Source organism: Ranitomeya variabilis, chromosome 1 (genome assembly GCF_051348905.1).
Source record: "Ranitomeya variabilis isolate aRanVar5 chromosome 1, aRanVar5.hap1, whole genome shotgun sequence".
Taxonomy (NCBI): Eukaryota; Metazoa; Chordata; class Amphibia; order Anura; family Dendrobatidae; genus Ranitomeya; species Ranitomeya variabilis.
In genome coordinates, this window is record NC_135232.1 from 880,416,711 (window position 1) to 880,437,714 (window position 21,004).

The window sequence follows — 21,004 nt, forward strand, 5'->3', positions numbered from 1 at the left end:
AGCAGAAAGTCTATGAAGCACAGTTATTCTTGAGGATACTTGACACGAATAAATCCTTGTCTTAGTCCAGGCACAGATAGATATGCTTATAAGGCAGTTCAAATCATATCTTAACTCAACCAGGGAGGCCTGGTTAATAGTCTCAGGTTATTGCAAAGCAGCAACAGCTTACATGACCAGCAAATGCAGATGGAATTAAACACGAGCAGCAGATGAAGGAGGATTACTGGAAACTTGTGTATGCAGCAGGAACTCAGAGCAGAGTAGCAGGATCACCACACAGGTTCACAGGAGCAGGTGTATAGCCAGGGAGTAATCAGAGGTCAGGAGCTGGATGCAATGCAGAATACTCTAGCACAGACTGAAGGCTGGGGTGGAGTTTTATAGCAGGAAGACACAGTGCACATGAGACCAAAGACGCCATCTTGGAAAAGGGCAGTAATGCACAAAAGGTAAAAAATGTTCATAGTCCTTACAAAGGGAATCTGTCAGCTTATTTTTGATATGTAATCTGAGAGTATAGACAATTACAGCAATGCGTTACTCACTAGGCTGTGTTTGCTGTTTCAATAAAATCTGCATTTTATTAGCAGGAGATTATCACTAGAGGAGAAACTTATGGTGTCTTTTAGTACATCCAACCCCGAATGATATATTATATTGTGGTGGTTGTTTAACCTGTGATTGCAGTTTTGAGTTAATGAGATGCTCGTGCTGTGGACAGGTCTTTTTTTTGGTCCTCTGGCCTCATCCTCATCAATCTACGTTAAATGACATGTCACTAAAATTTCAGTGACCGGCCTCTTATTTTAAATAATGCTTGCGCAGTTAATAGTTAATATTGTGGTCTTAAAAAAATTAAAACCACCAAAATGGCGGCGGCACATGTGCAGTAGCAGATTGAGAGCATCGCTTGCTGATAGATGCTAGGAAAAAAAAGTTGTCTCCAGCAAAATGTCTCCAGCAAAATGGTGGCGGCACATGCGCAGTAGTATCTATCTGCAAGAGCATGAAAAAAAAACTAAACAGTCCCTCCCCAGAGCACGGGAATATCATTAACTGAACACTTCTAACACTGATTACACAAGAACCACAAGACAGATTTCTTCACCCCAGGTATCATTTTAATCAGCATAACAGCACCAACATGACAATACCTGTAGATTATTTAGCAAAATCCTGATGACAGATTCGCTTTAAAGCACTGACATCATGGGTCCAGCCAAGTGCCTCTAAGTAAACCTCATTTGTGTTAATAAGGGACTCTTTTTCCACAATTACTGATTGAGTTGAGTTTCTTAGCTGCCCCAAACACTTCAGTGCTCTCAGATTCACCCGTGTTTGATTTAGTGGATAGCATCTAGTATAGATGAAGCCAGAATACACTAGAAATGATTGGAGACACATTGCTAGGGGCAAACAAAGCAATGCAAAAACATATCATTGAGGGTACTACTGACATGTTTTACATGACATGTCAATGCAACTTAGTGGTTGAATTTCCCCTTTAAATAAAACCTCAGCGAGCTCTTGTTACTTGTGATTTTTCAGATGCTGTTTTTGTTGAAATTTGATGAATATGACTAATACAAGAAAAAAAACATTTTATTGCTTTAATGTTACTTAATGGATCCTTCCTTCTTGTTTTTACATTGTGGCCTTATGAATTATGGAATTTCATATTTTTGTTGATAGATAAACAATTACGTTGGCCAAGCCAAAATCATTGTGCAGCTGGTGACCAATGGAAAAGACGTCCGGCTACATGCACATAGCTTAGTGGGAAAGCATTGTGAAGATGGAGTCTGCTCTATAAGCGTGGGACCCAAAGACAACGTTGTTGGGTATGTTTTTCTTTATTACAGGTGATTCTGGGCATATATGTAAAGTACAAGAAAGCAGGAAATAACGAGTAAACCTATGTGCTTGATTTTTTCAGATATTCCAAACCACAGCATGTTTCACACTTGCATGACATTCAATTGCGGTTTTGATGCTTTGACATCGCTCTTCCCACACTAGTGACTAGTAATACTGATATTTACACACTCAGTCTTTCTGAAATATTACAGTCTCTTTACATGTATTCCAACATTTTTATTGGGGAGTTTTAACATTTTCTTAAAGGAAAGGATAGACCAGGAGGGGAGGGGAGAGAAGGGGTGGGATTTGAAGAAGGAAAAAAGAAAATTAACCCCTATACAATAGGGGAAACAGGCACACATACAGTACTTGGTAACGTAATCAAAAATACAAACAAAATTAGTTTGGTATGACTTCTCATAAAAGAGCAGTGAAAGCTAGATTATTTCAGCTCTGGCACACCGACGATGCGTTGTAGCCTATAATCATTACCTAAAAAGAGTTGAGTAAAATGTAAAAACATAGATAATGTTACACATAATTCACAAGAGTTAGCATCCAAATACAAGAAGCTATAATATATACAGTAAAATATTTAGTAGAAGCTTAGTAAGCCAACTCCAAAGTTGGCCTAATAAAAGACAAAAAATAAAAAATAAATAAAATAAAATAGAAAACAAGGTTTGGGCCGAGTAAAGAGAAGGATAAAACTATGTTTTCACAAAAATGATACTATCAAATCAATATCTATGGCTATATCGGTTTGCCAAAGAGATAAAAATTTTTATAAGAAGGCCTGTTGAGTCTGGGTTATCGAAGATAACCCTCCGACCCGGTGGGCAAAAAAAAGAATGGTTCTATTAAATGCTAAAATATAGAATATCTGTATAAGAAAGAAAAAGAAAAAAGTTGTCCGGAATTCTTAACGAAGTTTTGTATTAAATTGAGGAATTGGGACTAGGCGAAGACCCGGAGAAGTCCACGCCCGCAAAGTTCAGGAAGACCATTGCTTCTGCTGAGGAAGAGAAAATGTTCCATTTCGATGCGTAATAGAACCTCAGATTTGAGTAATGATGCCAATTATACCGGATTCCAGCTTGTTGCAATCTTTGAGTAGATTGTTGGAACATCTTACGTTTTTGTAAAGTAATCTTGCATAAGTCTTTGTAAAAGGCTAAATGGCCATAGGGAAAAGAGACGAATTTTGATTCTTTTGTTACGTTAAGCAGTGAGTCTCTCAGCCAGTTGGGATAGAAAGAAACAACCACATCTGCCGCTATGTTCGGCGGTGTAGTAGATGGTCTGCGGATTCTGAAGATTTTGTGAATCATATTTCTCCCTTGAGTTTCAGGGAAAAGATGGAGAATCATAGAGGAAACGTAATCTCCCAGTTGCGCTTTTTTAATTGATTCCGGAATCCCACGAATTTTCAAATTGTTTTTCCTTTTAAAGTTCTCAAAATTAGCTAGTTCAATCCTAAATGCAGCCACTTCAGTCTCTAAATAATCCAGTGGGTCCGAGCACCTAGAAACGCCCTCTACATCTGTTGCTGCCTCCCGATGAGTACTTTGAGGGTTCGGTCTTTTTTGAGCGTGTGCAGGCTTATTGGGAGCATTATTCATATCAGAATGTGGGGTGGCACTGATCTGTGAGAAAGTATCTTTGAAGAGATTTTTTATGAATTTTTCAGAGGTCTGAGCTCCTTTTAAACTCATAGAGGCCAGGAGAGCCTTAGATAAACTAACCAAAAAAGTCTCTGAAGGTTGTTCATCAGAGGCCAAAATGTTGTCTATTGGTGAGTGATCAGTAGCTTCAGAGCTGCTTGAGCGGCTTGAGTCCTCAGAAAAACTAAAGTCCTCGGATTGATAATTTGAGTAGGTGGTATCCTCAGGATCCAAATCACTAAAAGGATAATTATCCTCTTGGTCAGAGTAAGTTGAAGAATCCGCACATTTTACAGCCTCCAAGTTTTCCTCACTCTTTGACAGAATAGGCAAATCAGAGATTGAGTGAGAGGTCTCAATATCCTCCTTTGTTTGTAAATTACTAACAGTGTCTCCGCTATCTTTGGACAACTGGTCAGATTTCTCTCTAATGTCCGACTTAACCCTCTCCACAAAATATGAGGTGCACGAATCAATCCACGCCTGAGACCACTTTTCAATTGGTTTTGGAGCATCACCAGCCGTAAGAGGTTTACCCCCACTCCAAGAGGATTCTTTGTTTAGAGAGAGGATATTATTGTTGGTATTAAGCTGGATTCCCAGCTCTATGAATAAAGACTCTGCCTTATTAGAGGTGAGTAGCGGTGATTTGAGGGACCTAGTCTCCTGCACATTATCTGAATCATGAAGTTCCAGGGCTGCAGTATGTGATAATAAAGCCTCTGGCTTATTATTGTGCCTCCTGCACTGTATCCCAGCTTCTCCACCCCTCTCGCTCCATTGTAACTCACTGTGATCTTCGTCAGCTCGATCAGCTGACATCTAAGACACGCCCCTTTCCTCCTTCGCCGGGACGAACTCCGGCGCGTCATATCTGAGGCTGCTGCAATGAGTTCCAGGCGCCGGAGAGATCCCTCCGCCGTTCGGTGCATTCCGGTCCCGCCGGCACTCACCGTCTTCTAGCTGCTGCACCCGGGCAATCTGCGGCCCCGTTGCAGTCCGCCGGCTCTCCCGACTCACTCCTTCCAGAGCCGCGGCTGCTGCAGAGGGAAGCACTTCTCTCCTAGGCATCCATGGAGAGTCGGCTTTGGTATCTATCCGCCGAGTCCTCGCTATATGCTTCTCCACCGCCGTCCTGTCTCTCACCATGGCACCTGTGATTGTCCCCGAATTTTCGGTTTTCTTGCCTGTAAAAGGCTGAGTGTTCAAGTGGGTTTTCTTAGGCTGTATCTTAGGTCTCTGCTCCTTAGTTATTTCCGAGATGCAGTCTGTTAGATGCGGGACTACTTCTCCTTTGTCCCGAGGAGAGCCATCCTTCACTAGGCATCAGCTGTTGCTTTTTCACTCCCGGTGAGGGAGATATCTTCCTTGTGCCAGCGTTTTTCTTTGAGGGTCCCATTCCTGCTATGTTCCGGCAGGGTTTAAAGGCAGATATTCTTGTTTTCAGTAAGCTTTAAGTAGCATTTTTAGGGGAATAGCAGGAGCTCCTAAGGAACACGTCTGCTCCTTTCCCCTGGCAAACCACGCCCCCACAGTCTCTTTACATGTATCAACTTTTCAAACCACCGATGAATAATAAAAATGGCTAATTATTAGATATCACCATCAGAAGAATCATTGTATGCAGGCTGCTGTGAACAAATGTCAAGCTCAATTATTTTCACGTGTACTATTAATTTATGAAATTAAAATTAAAACGATGGCTACTTTTAACATTTTTATGTACAATCGATTAATCAATAGGAATCCATAGTAGACCAAAATAATAATAATAGTCTGGAATGCCAAGAAACATACAAATTGTACAGGGAAGCTTTAGAGTGATCATGGGATTTATTATACCAGTACTACTGGCAGCATATTGTTTATTAACTGGTATATTGTCAAATCTATGATTCTGTGAAATTTAATAATTGGTGGATCTGTGCTGCCAAGACATAAACAAGTCATAAATTGCCAATGCTTATTAGATAAGATATATAAAATGTAATAACCCAGTGCAAATTTACAGTGGTGCATAGATGAACATAACATATTAGATACCGTTAATAAAATATTAAGGAATACATGAGATTATTTCCAACAAAAAGCAGTTATACACATGGACAAAATGATTGGTACCTTTCTGTTAAAATGTGAGAACTCAGAATGGTCACTGAAATAGCAAAAGTAATTATCAATGTACTGAATATCAACTAATTGTTATTTTATTTGCTTCTATAGCGTCATTAATTCCACAGAGCTTTATAATACGGACGAGTGCTATGCGAGAAACATCACATAGCACTCTGACCACCGTTTTTTTTCTCAGGCGTATTCGACGTGCATGTACAATCACAGCATGCTGCGATTGTACGCGTATATCGTCCGAGAATCGCCAATGGACGCTAGAAAAACTTGTAAGAGTGTTGTAACTAGCGGAGGACACCGTGTTGGTGCATGAGAAACAGACGCTACCCACCATCTCTTCATCTTGAACAAAGCAATTTTCTGCTGAGACCTGACTCCATAGTATACAGTTAAACGCTCCACTGTATATATTCCTGTTATTACAGCAGTTGGACTGAGGAAGGTCCATATAGGACCGAAACGTCTCAAGTTACTGTGACAGGACTGCATGAAAATATTACTGGATTGCAAAAACTAAGTTGAGTGCCAAGTTTTATATTATTACAGTTACGATTTGGGCCCCTTAGATGGGTGTTCCCAAAGACTACCACCCAGTATGCACTTGAAGGTGTGCAGCAGTGCGAAAATTCCCCTTACCTGTGTAAACTCTGTTCCCAGCGCTCATTCTTTAGCGATCAGGCAGAGTTAAAGGCATTCTCTTGTAACAAACTTCGCTATCCCACCCTCTACCACTCATGTGTTTAATCTGTTCAGTTTTCCACTGCAGACTGAAAGGTAGAGTGAGAAAGTGAGCAGTTTGTGTAAAGAGGCGAGTCATCTGTGAGGAGTGGGCATAAGGAGACCCTTGATAAACACCATCTAAATTACCAATGTACAAAATATCCAATATCTCTGGAACTGTATAGCAGGTTAAAAAACAACAAAAAAAATGGAATACTCAGGGGAACAAAGAGAATAAAATAAGAACAAACTTACCCATTTTTGGCCTGATGATAGGATCTCTATACTACTACTACTAATAATAATAATAATAATAAAAATGCCAAAAAACTAAGTCATGCATTGAACAGGCAGGTGCTTAACTTTGCTGTAAAGCAGGCGAGTGTGTAATATTTGTGCCAGTAGCATTGAAAATAATATTTTTCCCTTGTTGATTGTTTTAACAGGTTTCCCAATTTAGGGATTCTTCATGTAACAAAGAAAAAAGTGATTGAGATACTTGAGATGCGCATGGTGGATGCTTTTCGGAAGGGCTATAATGCTGGTCTTTTAGTGCACTCTGAGTTAAATCATCCGTATTCAGCGGACAGGCCATTGACAGGTCAGTCAAATATAACACAGAAAGGTTTATGTTTGCAAAATGCTCGGCCTCCTGATGGAGTTTACATTGCAAATGTGCTAATTTTATATTGCATCAGTGGTTGGCATAGAACTGTAAAAAGAGTAATTTACCCTTATTTATCTTTCTATGATGTCTATAATATTGGGGTTAGTATAGGAATATTAGTCAGCTATGAGTTTGCAAGTGAACAAATCAAACGTGGTTGAACTCTTAACATCCATCTGCAAGTGGTCTGTAAGATGGGGAATGACCACCAAACCTAATTCTCCAGTATATCTTTAGAGTCTGTATTTTCAGCCTTTATTTCCGGTTTGAATAAATTAGAACCCAATGCACTACAACTACAAATACCCTTATGACTTAGGAACGATTTAGACAAACCAACCACGGCAATTAGACCACCACCAGTCAACTATACCCAATATATAGTGGCGGTAGTTTGATTGCCAGTTTAGACAGGCCAACTATAGTTCTTTGTGCACAGAATGATCATTATTATGATTGTCGTGTGCACATATAATATTATCAGCAGCACATATCCTGTTTACAGAAAACATTGTGCTACTGAAAACAATGATTTTAATGCCAGCAAGCCAGCATTCTAATGAATACTTTCTAATGAATTATCAGCTTGTCTAAATGAGCCTTTAAAGGTAAGGTACCGCGTTTGTAGATCATTAATAAATCACTGTAATGTAGCATAACATGCTGCTATAACCAAGTTTTAAATGCATGTGAAACAGATTTCGTGTGTTATATGTGTTTAAAGAAGGAACTGGGGGCTGACATCTTGGTTTTGCAGCAGTAGCAGGACACTAACAGTGTCATTTTACAGCACCCCATGGACATAGGAGATAATAGACCGGCGCTGACCCTATCTTTAACATTGGAGAGGCGTTAGCAGTGAGCTGGGCACGCCGCTGTGGGCTGCACAACTCACTGCTGTAGGTGTGACTAGCTGCCATTTTATTATAGCCCAGTGCTCTCTGCCCAGCTCCACTTACTCTCTATCACAGGAGCTCCATTCACTCCATTAAGCTGCATTCACAGCCTGCAGAGAGGTGACACCTGATACAGTGTATCTCTCTCCTCCCTCCACAATGCCTGGCCATTCACTGCAGACCTGGAGCTCCTTCTTATCTTACTGAGGGATGAGGCACAGACAGCTCTGCACAGACAATGCTGCTCCATACACACCACATAAACTAACTGTGCTTCTGATGCAGTAACTGCTGGTGATAGCAGATCACAGGGCAGTCACACACAAAATGGCTCTGCCCTGTGATGCTGCTCTTCATTCTGCCCCAGGGATATTAGACCACCCAAAAGGGGAGGGAAATGCTGATGTCAGCAGGTACTGCCCAGATTTTCCAGCTAACAGTAAAGCTGGTAAGTCTTACTATAAATGCTTGAGGTCTAAAATGGAAAATGCTCCCCTAGTGGTTAATATATATATTTGTAAGAAAATATATAATATTTTTCATATAGAAATGTTTGCAAACAGTGCAAACATTGCATTAATACATTTTATTTACTATTTTAAGCTTAATTTCACAAAAAAACAAACTACAAGAAAACTGGTGGCACCTTCCCTTTAAGGGATCGTCCATGTTTTGGACAAACGTCTACGGTAACTTTATGTGACTGCAAACTGCTGAATCATGACAACATGCAGTACTCACGCTGACATAATTCCGGAATATTCCCCATGCTACTTGACAGTCACGCGACCCCATGAATGTGATTTGCAGACTTGCGGACACATACCGACTAAACTTGGCTGACTTCTCTCCATTCAAGTCTAGTAGGTACGTGACCGCAAGCCTGCAAATCACATACATATAGACACATGACTGCCTGCTTACACTAGCAATACAGCGACAGCGTGTGCACTGCAGAGTGACATTTCACTTTTGTCCTAAATCCGGGCAACCCTCAAGGATTTATTTAGTAAGTGTACATGTGTGTCCCCCAATAGCACATATACCTTTATTGAATAAACTTACCTAATCTTTAGTGCTGTTTCCCTTCTTTGTGTGAACTGGATTTGCTATTATTGCTTACATACGTTCTGTGCTTTTACGTAGAACGGGAAAGAGAGCTAATTCGACAAGCAGCATATCAACAGTCCAGAGACATCGATCTTAGCGTGGTACGACTGATGTTCACTGCTTTCTTGCCAGACAGCAATGGAGGTTTCACTAGGCGACTTGAACCTGTCATGTCGGTTCCCATATTTGACAGTAGTAAGTAATTTTCTTATGTATATCATTATTTTGTTGTCATTATTTTATTGGTATCCACATGTACAGCACCCTGGAATTAAAAATAAACAATAATATTGCACATCCTTAATGTTTATTAATTGACTTCAGTCCATGTACAGTACCTATAGCAGGTTATTAGCTTGTGTCAAAATTTTGTAACATTACTTTTTATTTACATCTGGTTTAAGGGGTTGTTCCGAGGGTCCCACAGCTCCAGCAATCCCAAGAGTGGGTCCCTTCAATGCACAGTTTACATGGAGTGATAGTCAAACATGTGCACCACTACTTCATTCATTGTCTGTGGAACTGAACTGTCAGAGATAGTTGAGCTGTGTACTCCACTATCTCCAGCAGTCCCATAAATGAAGGTGAGCATGTTTGACTGCTGCTCCATTCCAAACAGGGAATGTCAGAGCCCAGATCTTTAATGGTAACAGTGAAAACAGCACTCCAAATCCTTGCTTTTGATGTATCAGTTAGTGTGAAGGCAAAATGGTGGATAATGGCAGAGATCAACACACATGAGCAAAAATGTAAGACGAGGGAGGCAGTGTTCCAAGCTCATTGCAAGCAAGTGTTTTAGTCCGACTTGTGAAGTTTCGGATATAACATTAGCCTTATGCAAGCAAACTGAGAAAGGGTAATGAGCAAAATGTCGCATCTTGGACTAATATGCTAGTTTTCAACGAGCTTGGAATGCTCCTTTCTTCTTATGTTAGAGCCCTATTTTAGGGATTTGTGGGGGTTTCAGGAGGGGTTCCCAATTGGTCAACAAGTTATCGCTTATCCTGGGAATAGGGAATAACATTTTTATCTAGGATAAACTCTTGAACCCTTTCACAACATACGTCATACAAGTGTGCCAGATGTCGGATGTGTGTGTCTGGAGCAGACTCAGGAGCTGGGCCAGAACCATATGCAGCAGTGTGTGGGGGTAATAAATAGTTGGTCATTTAACGATACACTGCACTACAAAGGTAGGGTAAAAATGATCAAATGGTTGCAGGTTCAAGTCCTCTAGAGGGACTATAACATTATGGAAAAAATTGCTCATAAATATTTTAAAAATATTTAACCAAATGTAAAAATCCAAAATTTCAAACCACTTCCCTTATTACAGTCATAAAAAATGATAATCTTTGGTAGTCATACCTAATGGACTAGTAATATTAGAATTTGAAAGATGTATGACATAAATAACATATGATAAAATAATAGACTACGATGACATAAACCAGTCATAAAAAATAATATATCAGGTTAGAATTTATTAAATAGCAGTAAAATAAAAATATATACACTGCTCAAAGAAATAAAGGGAACACTAAAATCCCACATCCTAGATAGATATCACTGAATGAAATATTCCAGTTGTAAATCTTTATTCATTACATAGTGGAATGTGTTGAGAACAATAAAACCTAAAAATTATCAATGTAAATCACAACTAATATCCCACGGAGGTCTGGAGTTGAAATGATGCTCAAAATCAAAGTGGAAAATGAAGTTACAGGCTGATCCAACTTCAGTGGAAATGCTTCAAGACAAGGAAATGATGCTCAGTAGTGTGTGTGGCCTCCACGTGCCTGTATGATCTCACTGTAACGCCTGGGCATGCTCCTGATGAGGCGGCTTATGGTCTCCTGAGGGATCTCCTCCCAGACCTGGAATAAAGCATCCGCCAACTCCTGGACAGTCTGTGGTGCAAAATGATGTTGGTGGATGGTGCAAGAAATGATGTCCCAGATGTGTTCAATCGCATTCAGGTCTGGGAAATGGGCGGGCATCTTGCAGGAACTGCTGACACACTCCAGCCACATGAGGTCTGGCATTGTCCTGCATTAGGAGGTACCCAGGGCCATCGCACCAGCATATGGTCTCACAAGAGGTCTGAGGATCTCATCTTGGTACCTAATGACAGTCAGGCTATCTCTGGCGAGCACATGAAGGCTGTGCGGCTCTCCAAAGAAATGCCACCCCACACCATTACTGACCCACTGCCAAACCGGTCATGCTGAAGAATGTTGCAGGCAGCAGATCGCTCTCCACAGCGTCTCCAGACTCTGTCATGTTGGACACATGTGCTCAGTGTGAATCTGCTTTCGTCTCTGAAGAGCACAGGGCGCCAGTGACGAGTTTGCCAATCCTGGTGTCCTGTGGCAAATGCCAAGCATCCTGCACTGTGTTGGGCTGTGAGCACAAACCCCATCTGTGGATGTCGGGCACTCAGACCATCCTCATGGAGTCGGTTTCTAACAGTTTGTGCAGACACATGCACAATTGTGGCCTGCTGGAGGTCATTTTGCAGTGCTCCTCCTGTTCCTCCTTGCACAAAGGCTGAGGTAGCGGTCCTGCTGCTGGGTTGTTGCCCTCCTACGGCCATCTCCACGTCTTCTGGTGTACTGGCCTGTCTCCTGGTAGCGCCTCCAGTCTTTGGACACTGCGCTGACAGACACAGAAAACCTTCTTGCCACAGCTCGCATTGATGTGCCATCTTGGATGAGCTGCACTACCTGAGCCACTTGTGTGGATTGTAGAGTCCGTCTCATGCTACCACAAGTGTGAAAGCACAACCAACACTCAAAATTGACCAAAACATCAGCCAGAAAGCATTGGCACTGAGATGTGGTCTGTGGTCCCCACCTGCAGAAACACTCCTTTAATGAGGGTGTCTTGATAATTGCCAATAATTTCCATCTGTTGTCTATTCCATTTGCACAACAGCATTTGGAAGTGATTGTCAAACAGTGTTGCTTCCTAAGTGGACAGTTTGATTTCACAGAAGTTTGATTTTCTTGGAGTTATATTCTGTTGTTTAAGTGTTCCCTTTATTTTTTTGAGCAGTGTATATGCTGTTGCTGTAATTGTACTGACAAAAAAGAATCATGTTACAAGGAAAAAACAATTTGGTAGGGTGATTGATGATTTTTTTTCTTCACCATTTCACCGCACTTGGTGAATAAAAATCCCTCATCTGGCTATGTTGACAGAAAATTAAAAGTTAACTAGGTTGTTTACTACTCCGACAACCCATTCTCAATCACTATGTTCCCCCTTTTAAAATAATTAAACCTATACTCAACACCGATGCCGGTGTCTTTCCACCAGTGTCAGCATTGGCTCTCCAGAAGCTCGTATGACTGTCACCAGATCCCTGTGGCCAGTAACCAGCCACTTCACTGTCCCCTCGTTTGGATGTATCTGATGTTTGGAGGGAGTCAAAGCTACAAAGGAGGAGACAGTAAAGTGCCTTCTGATTGGCTGCAGGGCTCCTGTGTCACGTGAGCCTGGGAGAGCCAGTACTGACACTTGAGGAACGAGGCCGGCATCGTAGGTCTGTATAGGTGTTATTATTTCTCCTACGTATCATTGGGGGACACAGGACGAATGGGTGTTATGCTGCTGCCACCAGGAGGACACTAAGTTAAACACACACAAAAGATTAACTCCTCCCCTGCAGTATACACCCACGGCTGGACGATCCGGAGCCAGTTCTTACTTAGTGTCTCAGGAGGCACTTGGGTCCTCAGGACCCCACCAATTTTCTTTTTTGATTTAACGGAGAGAAGGGAGCGACAGGCAAATTTTCAGCTCTGATCTCTCCCGCACCAACAACGGGCAAGTACATGGAGCGTTCCTCCTGTATCCTTTCCCGCGACGATGGATGCCAGCCCTGGCTCACCTTTCAGTGTGGCGACGGTTCCCTAGCGTTCCGATCTCCCTCCCTCCCTCTCAGGCGACCACGGGGACTAATCATCCACCTAAGTCTCCTGGAGCCAGGGCACAGCCGGACAGTTTGACGGCGTCCGTGCAGCCGCCCACTGCATCACCACTGAATATAGCGGTTGACACATGGCGGCAGTAGCTCTCCACCCTCTCCCTATCAAGGTGAAGGTGGATGGAGCATCGGTCCCATCGCACAAGGTAAGTGCGGGGACCGACGAGCTGGCAGCAGGGGGCCCCCCTTATTCTCTTCTAATGCGGCTCTGCAGCCGCGGGGCAGCGTGCGGCTCTGCAGCCGCGGGGCAGTGTGCGGCTCTGCAGCCGCGGGGCGGCGTGCGGCTCTGCAGCCGCGGGGCAGCGGGCGGCTCTGCAGCCGCGGGGCAGCGTTATACCTCTGAGGGCGGCGGCTCCCAGGCCCGGGCCGGACTACAGCGCCCGTCTACAAGCACGCCGCCGCCCGCCCACGACACGCCCCCTCCCTGGGCGCTTCTCGTTCCCGAGAAGCGCCCTTCTCACATCTCGGCGGCCATCTTGGATCAGGAAGTGCGCTGGCGGCTCTGCAGCACCGCAGTGCACAGGACTTCAGGATCTCCCTGCCAGGCCACCGCAGGATTTTTGGTGAGACGCACTCAGTAGGACTGTCTCCCCCCCTGCTAGTACGCTCATTTAATCTCAAACATGTCACAGTCTAGGCATAAACGGACTGGAAAGACCCACTCGGTTATTTTTGCTGTGTGCACCTCCTGCAAGGTATCTCTGCCCCGAGGTCACACTACCCCGCTGTGCTCCGCCTGCGTAATGCCTGCGGCACAGGATACTCCGGCCTCTGATCCGGAATGTAGCGAGCCTAGTACCCCCGCATGGGCGTCCTCCCTCGCTCGATCTGTGGCATCTTTGGAAAGGACGATACAGTCCCTCCGTGAGCCGCCCCTTACTCAGGGAACTTCCACGGAGGTTATAACGCGGTCTAAGAACCCTTCACGGTCTAGAGGTCGTACCGTTTCTAGAAGCCCTCACTCATCCAAGAAGAGGTCCAGAGTAATATCTCCGGTCCGTGATCAGCCCTCAGACTCAGAGAGCGATGTCTCTCGTCATTCATCCCCGACTCATAGCAGGGAATCCCTCCTGGACGACGCATCCGACGCGTCCTGTTCTCCAGAGTATCGTCACGATCAGGAGACCCTAGATTCTCTTATAGACTCTGTAAGTCAGACGCTACAGTTAGAGGAGGAAACCCCGTCCAAGGCGGTTCATCCCGTGTCATTCGGGCGAACCACAAAGCCTCATAAATTTTTTCCTACGCACCCTCAATTCAAGGACATTGTGGATCTCCATAGAGTCCGTCCGGATAAACGTTTCTCAGGTCAGAAGGCTATGCAATTGAAGTATCCGTTTGCACAGGACCTGACTAAGGAGTGGTCTCAGTCACCTTCCGTGGACCCGCCAGTGTCGCGGCTAGCCACCAAGGCGGTTCTATCCTCCTCTGAGGGTGCGTCCATCAAGCATCCCACCGATAGACAAATAGAACAGATGGCTCGATCGGCTTTTGAAGCCTCCTCAGCTTCTCTCTTTCCCTCTTTTGCCGCCACTTGGGTTGCAAAAGCCATGTCCCATTGGGCCGAGTCTTTGTCCTCTACAGCACTACGTGCCGACTTACCCCCAGAAATTTCTCACCTGGCAACTCAGATCGCCAGAGCGGGGGATTTTGTAGTTTCCGCATCCCTAGATGCGGCCAACTGTGCCTCACAGGCAGCGGCCAATGCTGTCACGATCCGCAGATCCCTTTGGCTCAGGGACTGGAAAGCGGACTCAGGATCCAAAAAATCCCTCACGTCTCTCCCATACCAAGGCGAACGCCTATTTGGAGATAAACTAGACAAAATCATCGCAGACTCCACAGGAGGAAAGAGCAAATTCCTTCCCCAGCAACGAACTTTTCGCCCCTTTCGCCACCAACAGGGCCGAGGCCGATATTTCCGTTTCGGCTCCAATTGGTCTAATCCCTCCTCCGCACCAGCGTCGGGAGAGGTCAGCGCAAGGACAGAGCCTCCCAGCCGTCTTTCAAACCTTCTCCCACTTGGAGAGGCAGACCCAGACAACAGGGATCCCGAGGGCCCAGACCTAACAGGTCTCCACCTCAATGACTTTTGGCAAACGCCGAAGGACACCGACAGAGTAGGCGGCCGCCTACTCTTCTTTCGGGATGCGTGGCTCTCGGTAGTTCCCGACCGATGGGTCCGCGACCTAGTGTCCTTCGGTTACAAGATAGAGTTTGTCTCTCTTCCCCCATCTCGTTTCTTTCAGTCCCCTCCTCCCAGGGCAAGGGTCTGTCAGTTTTTCCAGGCCATAAGGTCGCTATGGGAAGACGGGGTCATCATCCCGGTACCTCAGAACGAGAGGTACCAAGGTTTCTATTCCAATCTTTTCATTGTACCAAAGAAGGACGGCTCAGTACGTCCAATATTAGACCTCAAGCTTCTAAACAAATACGTCCGCATTCGTCAATTCCGTATGGAATCCCTCCGCTCGGTAATTGCCTCTCTGGAAGAGGGCGAGTTCCTTGCATCTCTAGATGTTCAAGACGCGTACCTGCACATTCCCATCCTACCGTCTCATCAGCGCTTCCTCCGCTTCGCGGTTCAGGGGCACCATTTTCAGTTTGTCGCCCTACCCTTCGGGCTGGCCACCGCTCCTCGGGTGTTCACCAAGGTCATGGCAGCTGCCGTGGCCATTCTCCATGCTCGAGGCATAGTGGTGTTGCCCTACTTGGACGACATTCTCATAAAAGGCCCCTCCTTTCGATCCTGCTCAGAGGCAGTGGACGTCACTATAAATACTTTTTTGCGTCTGGGTTGGAAAATCAACTTCAGGAAATCTTCCCCAGTCCCGGCTCAAACCATTTCCTACCTGGGAATGATCTTAGACACCTCTCAGGGTCTGGTACTCCTACCTCAGGAAAAGGTATCCACTCTACAGAGAGAAGTCCGAAAACTTACCCAACCTCGCCCTCACTCCCTACGTTTCTCCATGAGGGTACTCGGCAGGATGGTGGCAGCGATGGAGGCAGTGCCCTTTGCTGTTTTTCACCTCCGTCCCCTTCAACATGCCCTTCTAACAGTATGGGACAGGAATCCCGCCTCGCTCGACCGCCGTCTCCTGCTCCCTCGCCCAATCAGGCAGTCCCTCAGGTGGTGGACCAAGAGGTCCTCCCTGACTCGGGGGAAGTCTTTCCTTCCGGTGCACTGGCTGGTTGTCACAACGGACGCCAGTCTCTTCGGTTGGGGTGCAGTGTTCCAACGTCACTCGACTCAGGGTCGCTGGTCCCCGCAGGAATCCCAGCTGCCCATCAACATCCTAGAGATTCGGGCAATCAGACTGGCTCTCCGCCAGTTTCATCCGTTCCTTTCCGGCCGGGCGGTCAGGGTCCAGTCCGACAACGCCACTGCGGTAGCCTACATCAACCGCCAAGGCGGCACTCGCAGCAGACCGGCCATGGTCGAGGTAGCGCTCATTCTCCGCTGGGCCGAGACCAATCACTCCATACTCTCAGCAGTTTACATCCCAGGCGTGGAAAACTGGGAAGCGGACTTTCTCAGTCGCCACAGCCTCGATCCCGGAGAGTGGTCTCTCCATCCCGCAATCTTTCACCAGATATGCTCTCGATGGGGGACCCCGGACGTGGATCTAATGGCATCTCGCCTCAATTACCAGGTTCCCGTCTACATGGCCAGGTCTCACGATCCCTCAGCCTTCGGAGCCGACGCTCTTGTCCTCTCATGGCAGGGTTTCAGACTCCCATACATCTTTCCCCCAATTCCTCTTCTGGCGAAGGTAATCAGGAAGATCAAGGCAGAACGGATTCCAGTACTTCTCATCGCTCCGGACTGGCCGCGCAGGACATGGTACGCCGAGATGATACAACTGGTCTCAGACGTACCTTGGAGGTTACCGAGCCGCGCAGACCTCCTGTCTCAAGGGCCCATTTACCACCCGAACTCAGAGGCCCTGTGTTTAACGGCGTGGCCGTTGAGTCCTGGGTACTGAGGCAGAAGGGTCTGCCCCAGACGGTTATATCTACCATGCTCCGCGCACGCAAGCCTTCTTCCATGCGCATCTACCACCGCGCCTGGAAGGTATACTTCGCCTGGTGCAGGGATCGGGGACGTTCCCCCCTCCAATTTTCTATTCCTCATATTTTGGAATTCCTTCAATCAGGAGTAGACTTGGGCCTTGCCCTCAGCTCTCTTAAGGGCCAAATCTCTGCTCTCTCGATTCTTTTCCAGAGACGGATTGCAAACAGACTGCAAGTCAGGACCTTCATCCAGGGAGTTTCTCATATGGTTCCGCCTTACAAAATGCCTTTGGAACCATGGGACCTAAATCTGGTCCTCTGTGCTCTTCAGGAGCCCCCCTTTGAGCCCTTGAAAGAAGTGTCCTTGCTGTTCTTGTCGTGGAAGAATGCCTTCCTCGTAGCTGTCACATCTATTAGACGTGTCTCTGAGCTGGCAGCTCTATCTTGCAAACCTCCTTTCCTCGTGTTCCACCAGGATAAGGTAGTTCTACGGACATGTCCGACTTTTCTTCCAAAGGTCGTTTCCTCCTTCCATCTTAATGAGGAGATTGTCCTTCCCTCACTGTGCCCTGCTCCTTCTCACCACACGGAAAGGGCTCTCCACACTCTGGACTTAGTGAGGGGTCTCAGACGTTATGTCTCCAGAACTGCGTCTCTCCGTAGGTCAGACGCCCTGTTCGTTCTTCCGGAGGGGCCACGGAGGGGTCTACCTGCTTCCAAGGCCTCCATCGCCAAGTGGATTCGTTCCGCCATCCAAGAGTCCTACCGTGTCAAGGGTCACGCCGCACCTCCGGGGATCAAAGCTCACTCTACCCGGTCAGTCGGCGCGTCCTGGGCCATCCGGCACCAGGCTTCGGCAGCACAGGTCTGCAAGGCTGCTACATGGTCCAGCCTGCATACATTCACGAGGCACTACCATGTGCACTCTCAGGCCTCGGCAGACGCGTCCGTCGGTAGGCGAATCCTACAGGCGGCAGTGTCTCATCTGTAGCTCGTAGGCACGCACAGCATTTATAACTTCTTGTGCCCACCCAGGGACTGCTTTGGGACGTCCCATTCGTCCTGTGTCCCCCAATGATACGTAGGAGAAAAGGAGATTTTTGTGTACTCACCGTAAAATCTCTTTCTCCGAGTCAATCATTGGGGGACACAGCACCCTCCCTGTTAGCCTAGTTTGGCTCGTTTATTCTTTTCAGTCTGTGTTTTGACTATAACATGTTTGCTGTTATTAACTGGTTTACTCCTACTGCTTTGTTACCGAACTGGCTCCGGATCGTCCAGCCGTGGGTGTATACTGCAGGGGAGGAGTTAATCTTTTGTGTGTGTTTAACTTAGTGTCCTCCTGGTGGCAGCAGCATAACACCCATTCGTCCTGTGTCCCCCAATGATTGACTCGGAGAAAGAGATTTTACGGTGAGTACACAAAAATCTCCTTTTTATAGAGGACTGTCCCAGTAGTGGACTATCCCTTTAAAACTATTGGAAGAAAGGGAGGAAAAGACTAAAGTGAAAATATGTAAATTGACGTAGACAGGAAGGGGCTAAATATTATATTAGTTATCATGTTACTCTGGTCTATGCATAAAAAATACTCTGCCAATATATCTTGAAATATTTGATGAAAAAGGCACTGCCATGTATAAGGGAAAAAGTCAAATACACAGAATGCATAGGATTCAGTAGTGGTTCACCAAGACAAATGACAGATTGATTGATAGCAGTGGTATCGCTGATCTTATTCTGTGCAGTCTAGCATTTCACAGAAGGTGTAGTGTGACAATAAGAAGTGTTAGTGCCCTGAACTTTGTCCTGCCCCACTATTCCCCCTATGGTTTGGTTGGTTGAAGGTTTCCTTCTTTCCAATTGGGGCTTGCTACGATACACTGAATGGGTTAAAGGTAGATTCTTTCTTTTTTTCCTATATCTCATCTGCATTGCTTTAAATGTATTAACAAATGTCCTCGTCTTGTGTTTGACAGAAGCCCCTAATGCATCTAATTTAAAAATTGTTCGGATGGACCGAACCTCTGGCTGTGTAACAGGAGGTGAAGAGATTTATCTTCTCTGTGATAAAGTTCAGAAAGGTAAGCGCATGCCCCACGCTAACCTCCAGGAATGTCTTTAGATAGCAGAGTCTTTAGATAGCAGAGGGAAGATATGTGTTCTAGGATTGATTTATTGGATGCAGGAGCAATAAGAGAGTTGCTGAGAGGTCTATGAGACTAAGTGCATGCAGAACAGAGAACATGATTGTTTGAACTTTACATACCGTATATACTCGAGTATAAGCCGACCCGAGTATAAGCCTAATTTTGCCACAAAAAACTGGGAAAACTTATTGACTCGAGTATAAGCCTGTGGTGGGAAATGCAGCAGCTACTGTTAAATTTAAAAAATAAAAATAGATACCAATAAAAGTAAAATTAATTGAGACATCAGTAGGTTAAGTGTTTTTGAATATGCATATTAAATCAGAAGCCCCATATAATGCTCCATAAAGTTCATGATGGGCCCCATAAGATGTTCCATATTAAAATATGCCCCATATAATGCTGCATAAAAGGTTAATGATGGCCCCATAAGATGCTCCATAGAATATTATGCCCCATATAATGCTGCACAAAGGTTGATGGCCCCATAAGATGCTCCATAGAATAATATGCCCCATATAATGCTGAACAAAGGTTGATGGCCCCATGATGCTCCATAGAATAATAAGCTCCGTATGCTGCTGCTGCTGAGCAGGCGGGGACACCGGCACGCTATGGGGGCCAGGTGCGGAAGTCGCCACTGGCTCAGGACATCGGCTCTTGCGATATTCACCTGTCCCCATTCCACCGCCGTGCGCCGATGTGTCTTCCGGGTCTCTGCAGTGACTGTTCAGGCAGAGGGTGCACACTAACCACGTCATCGCACCCTCTGACCTGAATGTCACAGCCAGAGTACGCAAGTGGCGGAGCCCGGGGGTGAAACGGGGACAGGTGAATATCACATGGCCCCCCGTCATACTCACCTAATCCTTGCGTGGTCCCTGCTTCTCCGATGGTCTCTGGCGCCGGCAGCTTGTTCCTGTGTTCAGTGGTCACATGGTACCGCTCATTAAAGTAATGAATATGCGTGCCACGCCTGTGGGAGTGGGGTCGCGTCCATATTCATTACTTTAATGAGCGGTACCAGGTGACCGCTGAATACAGGAAGAGCTGCGGGCGCCAGAGACCATCGGAGAAGCAGAGACTGCTGCAGGAGCAGGTGAGTATGATGTGACATCCGCCGCTCCCCCTCCCCCGCCGACCTCCTGGGACAACAACTTGAGTATAAGCCGAAAGGGGCACTTTTAGCCTAAAAAAATGGGCTGAAAATCTCAGCTTATACTCGAGTATATAAATATTATTCCTGTAATTTGTTCAAATTATCTGCTGCAGATGATATTCAAATACGTTTCTATGAAGAAGATGAAAATGGACACATCTGGGAAGGATTTGGTGATTTTTCACCCACAGATGTTCACAGACAGGTAAGCATTGAACTGTGCATAGGTACAAAATTTGTATGGTTGAAAAAAGGAGTAATCAATAAAGTAGCTTTTATGGCTGTCTTCTCAACACAATAAACAGTTAATATGATGAAGTATTATGTGTCATATACAGCACAAGTTGAACTGGACCCTTAAAGAGTATTGATGTTGCATTTTATTATTTCTTTTAGTTTGCCATCGTATTTAAAACTCCAAAGTACAAAGATGTCAATATTTTGAGGCCTGCCTCTGTATTTGTACAGCTTCGGAGAAAATCTGATTATGAAACTAGTGAACCCAAACCATTTCTTTACTATCCAGAAATAAAAGGTAAGAAACAGAGATAATAATTGCATATAATATCAAACCTTATTTCAGAGTGATTGACATTAGTCACTCTTGATACCTTTGCATCTGCATGTCTTACCC

The 21,004-nt window shown here is 45.3% G+C and overlaps 1 protein-coding gene across 4 annotated transcripts in view; it reads left to right on the forward strand.

Moving 5' to 3' along the window:
• Positions 1-21,004, forward strand: part of NFKB1 (nuclear factor kappa B subunit 1) — a 151,276-nt gene that overhangs the window by 82,215 nt on the left and 48,057 nt on the right. For all 4 annotated transcript variants that reach the window (XM_077277994.1, XM_077278011.1, XM_077278020.1 and 1 more), the window contains 6 exons: positions 1,696-1,844; positions 6,824-6,978; positions 9,087-9,245; positions 19,041-19,145; positions 20,484-20,575; positions 20,767-20,905. In XM_077277994.1, the coding sequence (XP_077134109.1) occupies positions 1,696-1,844; positions 6,824-6,978; positions 9,087-9,245; positions 19,041-19,145; positions 20,484-20,575; positions 20,767-20,905 (799 nt within the window). The remainder of the gene's footprint in view (positions 1-1,695; positions 1,845-6,823; positions 6,979-9,086; positions 9,246-19,040; positions 19,146-20,483; positions 20,576-20,766; positions 20,906-21,004) is intronic.